Below are 13,619 nucleotides of genomic sequence, written 5' to 3'. Positions count from 1 at the left end.
GTAGATGAGGTCTGCCTCTATGATAAAGAGTAGATGAGGTCTGCCTCTATGGTAAAGAGTAGATGAAGTCGGCCTCTATGATAAAGAGTAGATGAAGTCGGCCTCTGTGATAAAAAGTGGATGAGCTCTGCCTCTATGATAAAGAGTGGATGAGGTCTGCCTCCACAGAGAGCAAAAGGCCATCAGTTCATTAACAAATCCACTCCCAGCTTTCTGGATGGAATACAGGTGTTTGATTTTTATCTTCTCCATTGAAGAAAGACACCCCGGTATGATTAACATTCCTGATTCTCTTAGTGCTTCTCTGTGAGTAGAAGGACCTTTGTGCCCCAAACAGTGAGGTGCTATATGGGTGCTAGGAATTGAACCCAGGTCTTTTTCAAGAACAAAATCTGAGCCATTTCTCAGCATTAGGGAGGCAGAGGCAGGTGGATCTCTGTGACTTCAAGTCCTGCCTGGTCTGCAGAGTGAATGCCAACATGACTTATGCATCTAGTTTTTGCAAAGTATAAAAAAATTTTTTTAAAGAAGTATTTTGTTAGAAGATAAAAGTAGTTTTTAACTGATAAATAATACACTATTATTTCAGAAACCAAGAGGTCAGGATAAAAAATATGAAGATGAACACTGGAAAATAAGATTTGAGGTAAGTTACAACCCAGATATTTTGGAAACTTTCAGCAATAGAAAGAATCTGATACATAGCCAGCAAGCTGGCTTAGCTGAAAGGGCAGTTAGCAAGAACAGTTTGATCCCCAGAACCCAGGGGATGGGAGAAGAGACCTGACTCACACAAGCTGTCTTCTGACCACCACACATGCCGTCTGGCTCTTACCACACACAAAAATAAATTAAGAAAAAAAATTTTGAAACAGGGTCTCACTATGAAGCTGTAGACCAAGCTGGCCTCAAACTCACTAAGCTCCACCTATCTCTGCCTTCCAACTGTGTTGGTATTAAAGGTGTGTGCTACCATGCCCAGCCACAAAAATTACTTTAAAATTAAAAGAAGAGCCATGCCTTTGATCCCATCACTCAGAGTTAAATGGATCTCTGAATTTGAGGCCAGCCTGGTCTACAGAGGGAGTTTCAGGATAGCCAGAGCTACACACAGATACCCTGCCTTGGAAAAAAAATAAATGAAGAAAAAAATTCAAAATATAACCATTTTATTGAGCTACTGTTTATATGCTGTAAATGTACTTTCTTCAAATACATAACTCATTGGATTTTAATACTTACTGAGTTGTGCAGCTAGCACTACTAAAACAAGAACATTTCGGAAAGAAACAACTACAGTTGTCTTCTATGCTTTCCTTCTGCGCTTCTGGTCACCACTCAATCTTGTCTCTCTGGATCTTCCTATTAAATGAGGTCAAACAATACATGGCCCTTTATCCTTTACCTGCACCATGTGTGTATTCCTTAGCGCTTGGCTCCCACGATCCTCTTGAGAATCGTATGTGTTTGCTTTCCCTGTACTTTATAGAACTTAATGTCTTACCTTCTTAGTGACTTTAACTTACCTCCTGTGAGCATTTGTGTGTTATTTTAGTTTCCTTAAAAACTACTTACAAAAGTAAACGAATGTTATAGAATAAGGCAGCCCAGTGTGGACACAACAAGCCTTTAATCCCACACTTGGGAGGTAAGGCAGTCTGATCTCTGGGAATTCCAGGCCAGCCTGTGGACCTGTCTCAGAGAAGGTGTATGTGTGGGAAATGTCACCCACTCTGTACCTTCCACTCCTTAGAGGTAGTCATTGTTGAAACTGTCAACTGTATTCTGTCTCCATGTAGATATACATCAGTAGACCTGCATGCCTTTGTTTAACCCTTCTTTAGAAGTGAGGAGTCAAAGAACGATGAGTCACCCGCTTTTTGTGGTGTTCAGTACTTAGGAGGACTTGGTTCTGGTAACTGAAATAAGTTGGCCCCATAATGAAGTTTTATGTTAATCTTCATGATTACCATTCTGAAATTTAATTTGTTGTGTGGTTTTAGGAATTGCTTTTGCCTGAAATGGAGGCTCCCATTTTACCACCGTATCTGTCTTCACTTCTCCCTCCACCAGAGGAGCGGTATGCTGTGCAAGTGAAGCACATCGTCTCACCTAACGAAGTACGTGTCAGTCTCCATCTTCCTAACTGCAAACGACGGGAGCCATCCTGTCGGGTTGTCGGATATTTGTTGGTACTCGGACACTGGTGTTTCTTAGGCATCTACCCATTTCCCAGGGCCGTCTTCTTTTATTTACTCATATGCTTATATGGATTGTTTAAATTTTTTAAATTTAGATTTATTTAATGTTATGGTTTTTGCCTATACATATGTATGTGCACCACATACATTCCTGGTGCCCATGGAAATCAGAAGATTTTATCAGGTCTCCTGGAATTGAAATTAGATGGTTTCCAGTCATTATATTGTGGGTGCTGGGAGCTGAACCCAGGTCCTCTACAAAAGCAACAACTGCTCTAAACTACTAAGCATTCTCTCCTACTCCAACCCCAGGTTATTCTTTTTTTTTTTTTTTGGTTTTTTTTTTTGGTTTTTCGAGACAGGGTTTCTCTGTGGTTTTGGAACCTGTCCTGGAACTAGCTCTTGTAGACCAGGCTGGTCTCGAACTCCCAGAGATCCGCCTGCCTCTGCCTCCCGAGTGCTGGGATTAAAGGCGTGCGCCACCACCACCCGGCTCCCCAGGTTATTCTTAAAGCATATTCATTTTTAACTTTTTTTATACCTGCGGGTGTTATATGTCAGAGGCCCGAAGAGGTTGTGCAGAATCTCTAAATGGAGTTACAGATGGTTATGAGTCAACACCTGGGTGCTGAGGTACAAACCCAGGTCCTCTGAAGAACAGTTCGTGCTCTTAACCAGTGAGCCATCTCTTCAGCCCCAAATGTGTAGCCCAAGTAAGCATATCCTATTTGCCTGATTACTTATGTTTTTAAGGTGGACCTTTCCCTTCTGTGAAATATTGAACATCTCACCCTTATATCTCTCCCTGCACTGAACTTATGTTCTTATCCTTGCTCTGGTTTTTCTGAACTACTTAAGACATTTCCCACACTGTCTATTCATGGTATTTGACCGTCTTTGTCTCTAGACGATAAGTCCATGTGTGGAGGTGTGTGTGCCTGTGCCAAGGTCAAAGGTCCTCATGCCTACATGGCAAGTGCTTTATTTACTGAGCTGTCTCTCCAGGCCTAACTAAATAAGAATTCTTTGTTTTACCTGGGATGAAAGTGTAATTAGAGCTATTTCTTGAGAAAATTTTACCTCATTGTTAAAAGAAATGTTATTTTAAAGTTGTTTATAAATTAGGGATTTCTTCATTCTGGCAATACATTACTATGAAATATCTCTTGCATTCTAAGAGACTTGAACTTTTGCTGGACCTCACAGCCAGAATTATACACACTGTGAGGTCATTTAAGCCGTCCTCTGACTTCCACACATGTGCTCTGGTACCCATGTGCCTCCCCCACAATATAAATACATGTCAAATAATTTTAATTAAAAATGTACATGATGGTCAAAACCCAAATAGTTTCTTAATTAAGTCTAGCTCAATACTTCATTATGTCGCAGTCAAGATACTGATGGGGACTATAGAATCCACTTCTGAAGAGTCATTGCCAGGTATGATGATACATGCCTGGGATTCGAACTCGGGAGGTAGAAGCAGATGAGTAGTGGTTTGAGGCCAGTATTAGTTACATGACACTCTGTCTCAGAACAAGTAAGTATTCACTTGATATGTCTAGAAGGCTCACTGCTGGCTTGGGGCCATTTCAAGAGACTGTTCCAAGCATAGCTTAGTACTTCCTGGAGCACACATTTCTACAACCAGTCTTCACAACCACACTCTTCTTCAGTTAAGTCTCTTGGCTTCAAGATCAGTGTGGCAAGACACAGAGGGCACCCACAGAGCCACAGAACAGGAGGCAGTGGCCCGGGCTCTGACTGGAGGCCACCCGTTAGGTGAATTCAAGAAATTACAGAATTTGCAAGGCGTTCCTTCTCTCCCTGCCACTCCCTTGTAGGTGTATATTTGCCTTGATTCTGCAGAAAGCTGTTCTCACCATCCTGGTGACACAGATGACAGTGGAATCAGCTGGGAATCTGAGTCAGAGAACCTAGAAGAAGCACTGCAGAGATACAACAGGGATGTGGAGAACTTCCCTCCCCTGACAGACTTTAGCTCAGGTATGCTCATGCTGCGCCCAGGTTCTTGGTAAGATTGCCCTGTATCCAATGGGCAGGGAGTTCGGAGGGTTATTTATAATTTAAGTGGCATCTCCTCTCCTCAGCTTCACATGTAGGCTTTCTAGATCCTAAAGGCACCCGTTTCCTAAATTAGGAAGTGACCCAAGTGCATGAAGTAACATGTCTCTCTTGTGGGGACAGTTTCACTATGCAAGAGTCAGGTGAGCTGGAAAACTAAGGGTCTACGGATGCTTGTTTTTAAGTTTGAGACTTTCCCCCTAGCTCAACTTGTGAAAGCTGACTTTCAGACTGCAGTGGTAATGACTGACTACAATAACCTGGACGACAGTTCTGAGGCTGTAATGGTTTGTCAGGATAAGTTAAAATTCTTACGTTCTCCTTTTCAGTCTGTTCTTCACATCTTTATTAAATACCCATGATTCTCTTCTGAGGAAAATTTACCCACTTGCCATTGACAGTCCCTGAATACCAGGAGTATCTTCACATTTTCCTGAATGGGGCATAGAGCTGTATTTATTCATGGTCTGTTGAATGTAGCTGTATGTTTAAGCGAAGGGTAAAACATACCATCCTAACTTCTTACCTGATTTAACTTGATAATCTTCTGGTAGGCTATAACTTATTTTGGCTGATAACTGCTTTTGCTTGGATTGTCCTTCCCTCAGACTGTCTATCACAGTAAAAGTCTCTTGCTCAGCTCTCCCCATTTTGGAGGTCTTGTCTTCTCTTACCTCTCCCAGCATGAAGCAGCATCAACCCCTTCCCCCCTCCCAGGCCCATTACAGAAGCACAGTGAGCAGGTATCACTTGGCTGCATCTGCAGTGATTGCAAGGGCGCTGTGCACTTAGGCCTCACAGTTACCAAATGAGTGTAAGAGGAAACTCATCAGGTGGGTTTTGTGTACACAGACTTTCCAGTCCAGAAGGAAAATCCTTCCTCATTCATACATACCTCCAGGAAAGTCCTAGTTGGGACATAATGCAATTTCTGGATCTAAACACGCATGGTCTGTTTATTTCACAGCTACTTTATACCTCCACGGTTGCTTTTCTTTTTCCAATGCTGAGGATCTAATCAGGACTTTGCCCATGTGGAGCAAGTATTCTACTCTACCAGTGAGCTACATCCCCATTTTTTGCCAGTGTGACCTTACCTGTGTGAAAGTGGAACTAGGAAATCTGAGGATGGGCAGGTGTCTTTCTTCAAAACATAATCCTTAGATATTAATGAGAAAAGTTGATAAATGTAGGCAGAAAAGGGGAAGCCACCACAAGGCCAGACAGTCTTCAGTTCTGTGTAGTGACCATATGATTATATATTTATTTCTTTGTACTTTTTTAAATTTATGATTTGTTCCCTCTTTCTGCTTTTCCAGAAATGCCTTGCCTTGCAGAATATGCTGACGGCTTGTGGTACAGAGCAAAGATCATTTCCATTAAAGAATTCAATCCTTTATCTGTCCTGGTACTATTTGTTGATTATGGGTCCACAGAGAAGCTAACAGTAAACAGGTAAAAGAGAAGAAAAAGTTGAATAAGAGGCTTTTCTTCATTCTGGCAACACATTACTATGAAATATCTGTTGCATTCTAAGAGACTGGAACTTTTGCTGGACCTCACAGTCAGAATTATGAGACCACACTGTGAGGTCATTTAAGACTTGAGACTGCTGACTGTTCACCCAAACTGCTTATTTAACCTGCCTTTAAGGGAACAAAATAGCCAGACAGTGGTGGCACATAACGTTTGATCTCAGTAGAGGCAGGCAGATCTCTGTGTTCAAGGCTAGCCTGATCTACAGCGTGAGTCCCAGGACAGCCAGGGCTACACAGAGAAACCCTGTCTTGAAAACAGAGAGAGATAAAATCCAACCTTACTTGCTTTGGGTTTCCCGTGTAATCAACTTTTACAACCTAAACTAATGCATAGCTTTAATCTTAAATTTTGTAGTCTTCCATACCTCTGACTCAGAAAACAGTGTATGAGTGCTATGAAAAATCATTTGTTAAAAGCAACAAATAGGTTGAAAAGCAACCTATAAAAATGAATGTCATGGGGGCTGGAGAGATGGCTCAGAGGTTAAGAGCACTGACTGCTCTTCCGGAGGTCCTGAGTTCAATTCCCAGCAACCACATGGTGGCTCACAACCATCTATAATGAGGTCTGGTGCCCTCTTCTGGCATACATGGAGGCTGAACACTGTGTACATAATATATAAATAAATCTTTAAAAAAAATGAATGTCATATATGTTGAAAGCAACAAACAGACATTGCTTTATAATAAAGTATTTGTTAATCTGTGTCAGTGGGGATGGGTTGAAGTTAGTAAAGTTTCATCACTCATAAAATTCTGTTAAACATTTCTCTAAAGTGTCTCTCATTTCATTCCCATGTGATGCTTTCTCTGCTGTTCAGTAAAAGAGGGAGCAAAGGCCTTTGTTAGGGACACACAGACACAGGGACAGATGGAGTCCTAAGGCAGCATTCAGGCAAGCTGGCAGGCATATATTTAGACTCATAACAGACAGGCAGGGGCAGAGACATGGAGAGCATGAAGTAGAAGACTCAGATCTGGGCTTGTTCTTGGTTAAATTACTCCAAGGAGAAGCGCTTTTCTTTTGCTTAATTTTATTTATTTTTTATTTTAATTTTATTTGCAACTAGGCTTTGCACTAATGCATTAAAACTGATACATTTCATTAGTTTTACAGTTACTTTACAGGCATATATATATATACACACACACACACACACACATATATACCATCAGACTGGACTGATAATTTTAAAAATATATCCATTTTATTATTTTTTACTTATGTGTATGTATATGGGTTTAATGCCGATTAGCACAGGTATCAAACAAGATCATAGGTATCAGATCCTCTTGGAACTGAATTTACTAGTAGTTGTAAGCCACCAGATATAGGTACCGGGACTCCAGATTAGGTCCTCTGCAAGAGGAATATATGCTCTTGACCACTGAGTCATTGCTTTAGCCCCAAATTGGGAATTTTGAATATAGATTTTTATTTTGATAGGATATATATAAAGTTTATCATCTTAGTATTTTAGGTGTACAATTAATGGGCTCCTAAGTACATTCACAATATTGTTCAACTTTATACTTTACATTTCCAAAACATTTTAAATCAATCTACACAGAAATTCGGCCCATTAAATAACCATGCTCCAGTTCACCCTCAGCCCAGTAAGCTACTTTCTGCCCCTTCTGTTCTTTATCTAGTCTTCAAGATTCATCCATGTGACATATGCCAGTTTGCTTCCTAAGGCTGCTGCATGTGTCTGTCTCAACTTCAGACCCCCTTCATGAATTGGCATTGGCACTGTGAACAAGGCTGTAATGAATATGAGTATATAGGTACCCTGTTAAATTTGAAATGTATACCAGAAATGGAATTGCTGGGCCACATACTCTGTTTTACTATGTAAGGAACTTTCATATATGATTCTCCATAGCAACAGTACCATTTTACATCAGTAACAGTGCCCAAGGGCTTTGGTTTTTCTGGCTTTTCTTCACTGTGCTCCTAGTGTCATCTTCACAAATTCCAGTGTCATGAAACTTTTGTTTTCTACTGAGTGATAGTTTTTTTTGTTGTTGGTTTTTTGTTTTTTGTTTTTTTTTTTTTTTGGTTTTTCGAGACAGGGTTTCTCTGTGGTTTTGGAGCCTGTTCTGGAACTAGCTCTGTAGACCAGGCTGGTCTCGAACTCACAGAGATCCGCCTGCCTCTGCCTCCCGAGTGCTGGGATTAAAGGCGTGCGCCACCACCGCCCAGCTTGAGTGATGGAGTTTTAAATATGAGAATTTGGATTGTGACATTGTGATCATTTTATCAATCTCTTTTGTAACAGACTCCGTCAGATTCCTGTTCAGCTTATGCAATATCCAGCCCAGGCCATAAAAGTTCTCTTGGCAGGATTTAAACCTCCCTTAAGTGACTCGGGAAAGGCAAGAATACCATACTGTCCCAAGTGGAGCATGGAAGCATTGTGGACTATGATAGACTGTCTCCAAGGAAAACAACTTTACGCTTCCTCTGTGGTAATTATCTATTTTAATTAGCCAAATTACCTTAAAGCTGTTTACATAAACCCTACTAACTTTTCAAAGTGTTTTGCTTCTGCTTAAGAACAATAGTTAAAGCACAGAAAGCTGCATAGACTATAGACTTCAGTCTTAAGGCTAGCTAACTCTTCCTGTGGGGGGGGCTTGGAATGGAACTCAGTAGAGCACTTGCCTCACATGCACAAAACCCTGGTGAACCAAGTGTGGTGAGGTACACCTGTGATCCCCATTCAGGATATGCAAGCAGGTGGTCAGCACCCTGGGCCCTGTCACACCCACTAAAGAAAAAAATGAGCTTTAACAAACTTTATTATCCTAAAGTGATACATATAATGAGTAATATAAAATATAAAGATGCATATCCTATAATCAAAGAACCTACAATTAATGAAAAACAAGCATGCATAGCATTAATCAGAGGTAAGATCAAACAAAGTATAGTAGAAGTATAGGTAATTTTGTAGGCTCGGGAGAAATGTAAGAAATTATTATTTCATCTGAAGAGACCTGGAAAGGTACTTAAGAAACCTCTTAGTAGGCACTCAAGTAACTCACTAGGAAAGTAGGCCTAGAAAATGACACCCAAGCTGCATCCTGAAAACTGAGGAGCACTATGGTCAGAGAGACTGGAACTTTAAGGTGGCCAGACCTATATCAAAACTACAGGTCAGGAGGCTGGAGAGGTAGCTCCAGTGAGGAGCACGCACTTGCTGCTCTAGCAGAGGGACCCAGGTTTGGTTCCCAATGGCTCACAACTGTCTACCCCTGTTTCTATAATTTGCCCTCTTCTGAGCTTGCTGAAACTGTATATACACTGTGAACTTAGATCATGAAGGCAAAGCATTCATACACAAAGACAGATTAGTTTAAAAGATTTAAAAAAAATACTCTAGATAGTATCTAAATCTTTTTAAGCTTAACATATCACAGTAGTATCCCACAGGCAACCAGGAACCTTGTTTTGCATAGTATCCTAGAACTGGAAAGTTTATACACACACATACACATACACACACACACACAAAAAAAATCTGGCTTCTGGTTTAACATTATAAACCCCAGGACTCCCAGACCTCCTTGACACAGCCCTGAGCTGGTGACATAGAAGGTAGCTTCTGGGTTGCCCTTGGTCCTTACGACTGGTATTCAGGCCCTCCTGCTTCCCTCCTTCATATTCTCTGCCAGATCCTAGAACAAAGAATTCTGCACACTGCCTTCCATAAGGCTCATGGTGAGACAAGGCTATTACTAGAAAATACTTCTGGAATACTCCTATTTTGTATCATGCATGCTGTACATAGTTTATACAAGATGTTTCTCAAGAAGTCAGTGAAAGTACAGGCTGGCCAAGTACTTATTGTAAATATAAATATCTTCATCTCTATGAAGAGCCGCCAAATTTTAGTTTATGCATAGCGGATATAATGTGTGGAGTATAGAATGTAAAGGTACTTTAATGGGGGAGAATGGAAGGAATAGGATTTAGCAGGAAACCATCAAAGATGCCCTCTGAAGGTAGAGTATTAATTAGTCTTAGGAGCCTTCCTCCCAGTCAAAGAAGGCATGGAGGAGGGAAAGGACACCCAAGACAATACTGTGTTTTATTTGCTGGTGCTGGTTTTTGATCTTCCTGATTCTGCCTCCTGACTGTTAGGATTACAGGTGTACACCCAGCTACATTATTATTTTCTTGATAACTATCTCTTTGTTTTGTTTTGGTTTTTTGAGACAGGGTTTTTCTGTGTAGCCTTGACTATCCTGGAACTCTCTGTAGACCAGGCTGGCCTCAAACTCAGAGATCTGCCAGCCTCTGCATCCTGAGTGCTGGGATTAAAAGTGCGTGCTACCATTGCCCAGCTGATAACTGTATCTTTCAATTTTAGGCTCAGGCACCAGAACAAATAGTGACATTATATGAAGATGAACAGTACCCAGTTCATATGTCCTTGGTAGAATTGGGGCTTGCAGATAAAGATGAATGATGTAAGTGTACATTCTTGATCAAATATTTAGTCAGCAGATGTGTGTCTACACATGACTGCTATGGCAGAGATTAATGCTAAATTGCCTATGAAAGCACCTCAGATATTCTAATTTCTCAAAAGATGAAGTTCTATAAGAACTCTCCTCCAGATTTTGTCACCTTAGGCCTTTCTGCCCCTGGAACACCATTATCAATGACCCCTTGTATTTGTAAATATGATCAGGAATGACTGTCATGACTGCCCTAGTCTGATGGGTATGGGGCAAACCAAACAGGACAGTAGGCACCACAAGTTACTTGTGCTTATTACCAAATAGCAGGCATACAGAAGCACTGGGGGACCCAGCCAGCTAACAAGTGGTTCAGCTAAAATAAAGCATTAAAGGCAAGTCTTACACTAACATTTTTTTTTGTTTGTTTTTTCAGGTGTACAAGAGCACCTGTAGCTGCCCAGAAAGTTTTTTGTTAGATTTATACCATTTCAGGTTTGACTTTTAACTTGTTCTGCAGTGGTATCATTTTTCCTCCTTCAGTCATATTTGTTATATTGTTAAAGAATGGTGTGGGGAAAAGTTAATATTTTCTTTGAAACTTTTGTTTTTACTTAATTTCAAAATAAAATTTAGGCACATAGAAATTTTAGTTCATGTTATTAACTAACACTTTGCTTAAGAAATATCAAAACTGTTGATGGTCCTGCAGTGTCTCACCCCATCCCCCACTTCCTTACAGAGGTATGATTGAGTTTGATGTGTATAGCTACATAAGTCTTTGTATTGTAGCTGCATATGAATCTGTAAGACTGAGCACCATTAAGCCTAGGTAACGTTTCCACTGTTGGCTTTGCTGTGTTGGTGGCAGCTCTACTGCACTAAGCTCCCTGCCCGTCTGAGTGCATGACCTTACTGTTGGCTGTTGAGCTGGCTACTGGGCTTTGCTGTTGTTTTTCAGTTGCATTCTCCTATAGGCCTTATACATGTGAGAGGTTCTTCCTCTATGTGCGTAGTAGTAGAAGAATTTGCTAGGTCAAGGAGTAGTTACTTTTGAAAAGTTAGACATTGCTGAAGATGGCAGTTGGCACCTTTTCTTTTAAAGTTTATGCCCTACTTAAAAATTCTTCCACATTAGACTGGTAACAGTTTTGTGTTTTGTTGTTTTTCACATTTAGGATTTTGTTTTATTTTGGGGGGCTTTGTTGTTACTGTTGTTGTTTCTGGATTTTCGAGACGGGGTTTCTCTGTGTAATAGCCCTGGCTGTCCTGGAACTTACTCTGAGGACCCAGGCTGGCCTCAAATTCACACAGATCCGCCTGCCTCTGCCTCCTAAGTGCTGGGATTAAAGGTGTGCGCCACCACCTCCTGGCCATTCAGTTCTTAAATCAACTGGAACTGATATTTTTTAATGAGTAATTGTCAATACCTATATTGTCCTAGTTATTGTTAACTTACAGTGAGCAACTTGCCCTTTCTTGGCTTGCTTGTGCTGCCTAACACGTCTCTGGTAACAACATGAAGGCTGTAATTTGTTCATGCCTGCTACTTCTGTTTTTTTTTTAATATTTATTTACTTATTATGTATACAATATTCTGTCTGTGTATATGTCTATAGGCCAGAAGAGGGCACCAGACCTCACTACAGATGGTTGTGAGCCACCATGTGGTTGCCGGGAATTGAACTCAGGACCTTTGGAAGAGCAGGCAATGCTCTTAAACCACTGAGCCATCTCTCCAGCCCCTGTTTTGTTTTGTTTTAAGATTTATTTTTGTACACAGTATTCTGTACTGCACATATGCCTGCAGGCCAGAAGAGGGCATCAGATCTCGTTATAGATGGTTGTGAGCCACCATGTCGTTGCTGGGAATTGAACTCAGGACCTCTGGAAGAGCAGTTAGGGCTCTTAACCACTGAGCCATCATCTCTCCAGTCCACTGCTTTTGTTTTTGACAAGTTATACAGCACCCAGGTTGTAACTGCGTTCTCCTAAGACTATTTACTACTTGTAATATGGTTTGGCCTATTTGTGTTCATGAGTCTTTGTAGCAGTAAATAGACAGTTTTCATTTTATTATTGGCTGCATAATGTTTTGATGCTCACTTTCTGGGAAGCCACAGCCTGGGGAGCAAGTATTTGAGACACCTCTTCTACTTCTTATTTTAAAATCCTGCACAAGCCATGTGTGGTGGCACATGGCTTTAATTCTATCACTGGGGACACAGAGGCCGGTGGATCTCTGTGAATTCAACGTTATGCTGACCTACAGAGTAAGTTCCAGGCTAGTCATGGATACACAGTGGGGCCCAGTCTCAAAAAAACAGTAACAAAAAAGCACAGATGTTAAAAACAATAAAAAAAAAACTGTACATAGTCTACAACAAAGTAATAGTGCTTTCTCTTCCTAATTGTAGAAAGACACACTAGGGGAGCTAGCTGCTTCTGTGTTTCAAAGAATGTAAAACAGGAAGAAACTGTGATAAAACTTTAATTTTAAAAATCAAATAATCTTTACATTTAGACATACACATATGCACACACACATACACTATAAATTAAACAACTGAACACAAGAAATGTACATACTCTGAACAGAAAAGCTATTTAGTGTTAGTTCATGATTAATCCCATGAAGATCTTTACAGTTCCGTGTCCATTAGAACGTTACCATCTTTGTCCTTTACTCTGACTCGACCAGATGTGTACTTTGTCTCTTGGTGGCCATTTGCATAGACTGTTTTAACAGTCCCATCTGGATATTCTCGTCTCTTGAACTGGGCAGTATGAAGCTCTCTTTGGCCATTATTAAACTCTATGATTTTGTTGCCATCACTGTAAAATTTAAACCAGAATATAATTTCTTTAAAAACTATATCAGTAGGACCTAGGCATAGTGGCAGGCACATGACTGTAATACCAGCCCTCGGGAGACAAGGATAGGAGGACAGAGTTCAAGACTAGCCTGAGCTACAGGGCCCCTGAAATTTAAAACAGAGCTGGAGGTAGCTCAGTGGAAAAATACTTGCCTGGTGGGCATGAGACCTTGGTTCATTCCTCAACAGTATATAAGAATAGAAAGAAAAGAAACACACAACAGGAAAGCTAGCTAAAAGCCTTTTGATTCTGGCGATTATTTCTTCTCCTAAACACGCTCCTTGGTCCTCTTCCCAACTGTAATATTTCATTCTAGCTACCAAGTTGGCCTTTACATGTGACCATCAAAGTTTCTTTTAATGGATTTATTTGTATTTTTACTATGAGAAGTGTTCAGCATTTTTCTTTGTTTTTTTTTTTTTCATTTAAAAACTCTTTTCCTTTT

General features: G+C 40.5%; 2 protein-coding genes across 2 annotated transcripts in view; one reads left to right on the top strand and one right to left on the bottom strand.

Moving 5' to 3' along the window:
• Positions 1–11,382, top strand: part of Rnf17 (ring finger protein 17) — a 47,231-nt gene extending 35,849 nt beyond the window's left edge. Inside the window, exons 14-20 of the mRNA XM_005355450.3 lie at positions 590–646; positions 2,004–2,120; positions 4,049–4,211; positions 5,609–5,744; positions 8,110–8,299; positions 10,207–10,306; positions 10,734–11,382. Coding sequence (XP_005355507.3) covers positions 590–646; positions 2,004–2,120; positions 4,049–4,211; positions 5,609–5,744; positions 8,110–8,299; positions 10,207–10,305 — 762 coding nt within the window. The 3' untranslated portion in view covers position 10,306; positions 10,734–11,382. The remainder of the gene's footprint in view (positions 1–589; positions 647–2,003; positions 2,121–4,048; positions 4,212–5,608; positions 5,745–8,109; positions 8,300–10,206; positions 10,307–10,733) is intronic.
• Positions 11,383–12,770: 1,388 nt separating this feature from the next.
• Cenpj (centromere protein J) overlaps positions 12,771–13,619 on the bottom strand; it is a 41,983-nt gene continuing 41,134 nt past the window's right edge. Inside the window, exon 17 of the mRNA XM_005355446.3 lies at positions 12,771–13,132. Coding sequence (XP_005355503.1) covers positions 12,940–13,132 — 193 coding nt within the window. The 3' untranslated portion in view covers positions 12,771–12,939. The remainder of the gene's footprint in view (positions 13,133–13,619) is intronic.

Source organism: Microtus ochrogaster, chromosome 17 (assembly GCF_000317375.1).
Source record: "Microtus ochrogaster isolate Prairie Vole_2 chromosome 17, MicOch1.0, whole genome shotgun sequence".
Lineage (NCBI taxonomy): Eukaryota > Metazoa > Chordata > Mammalia > Rodentia > Cricetidae > Microtus > Microtus ochrogaster.
The sequence above is the reverse complement of the archived record's forward strand: the minus strand, read 5'-3'. Positions and strand labels throughout refer to the sequence as shown.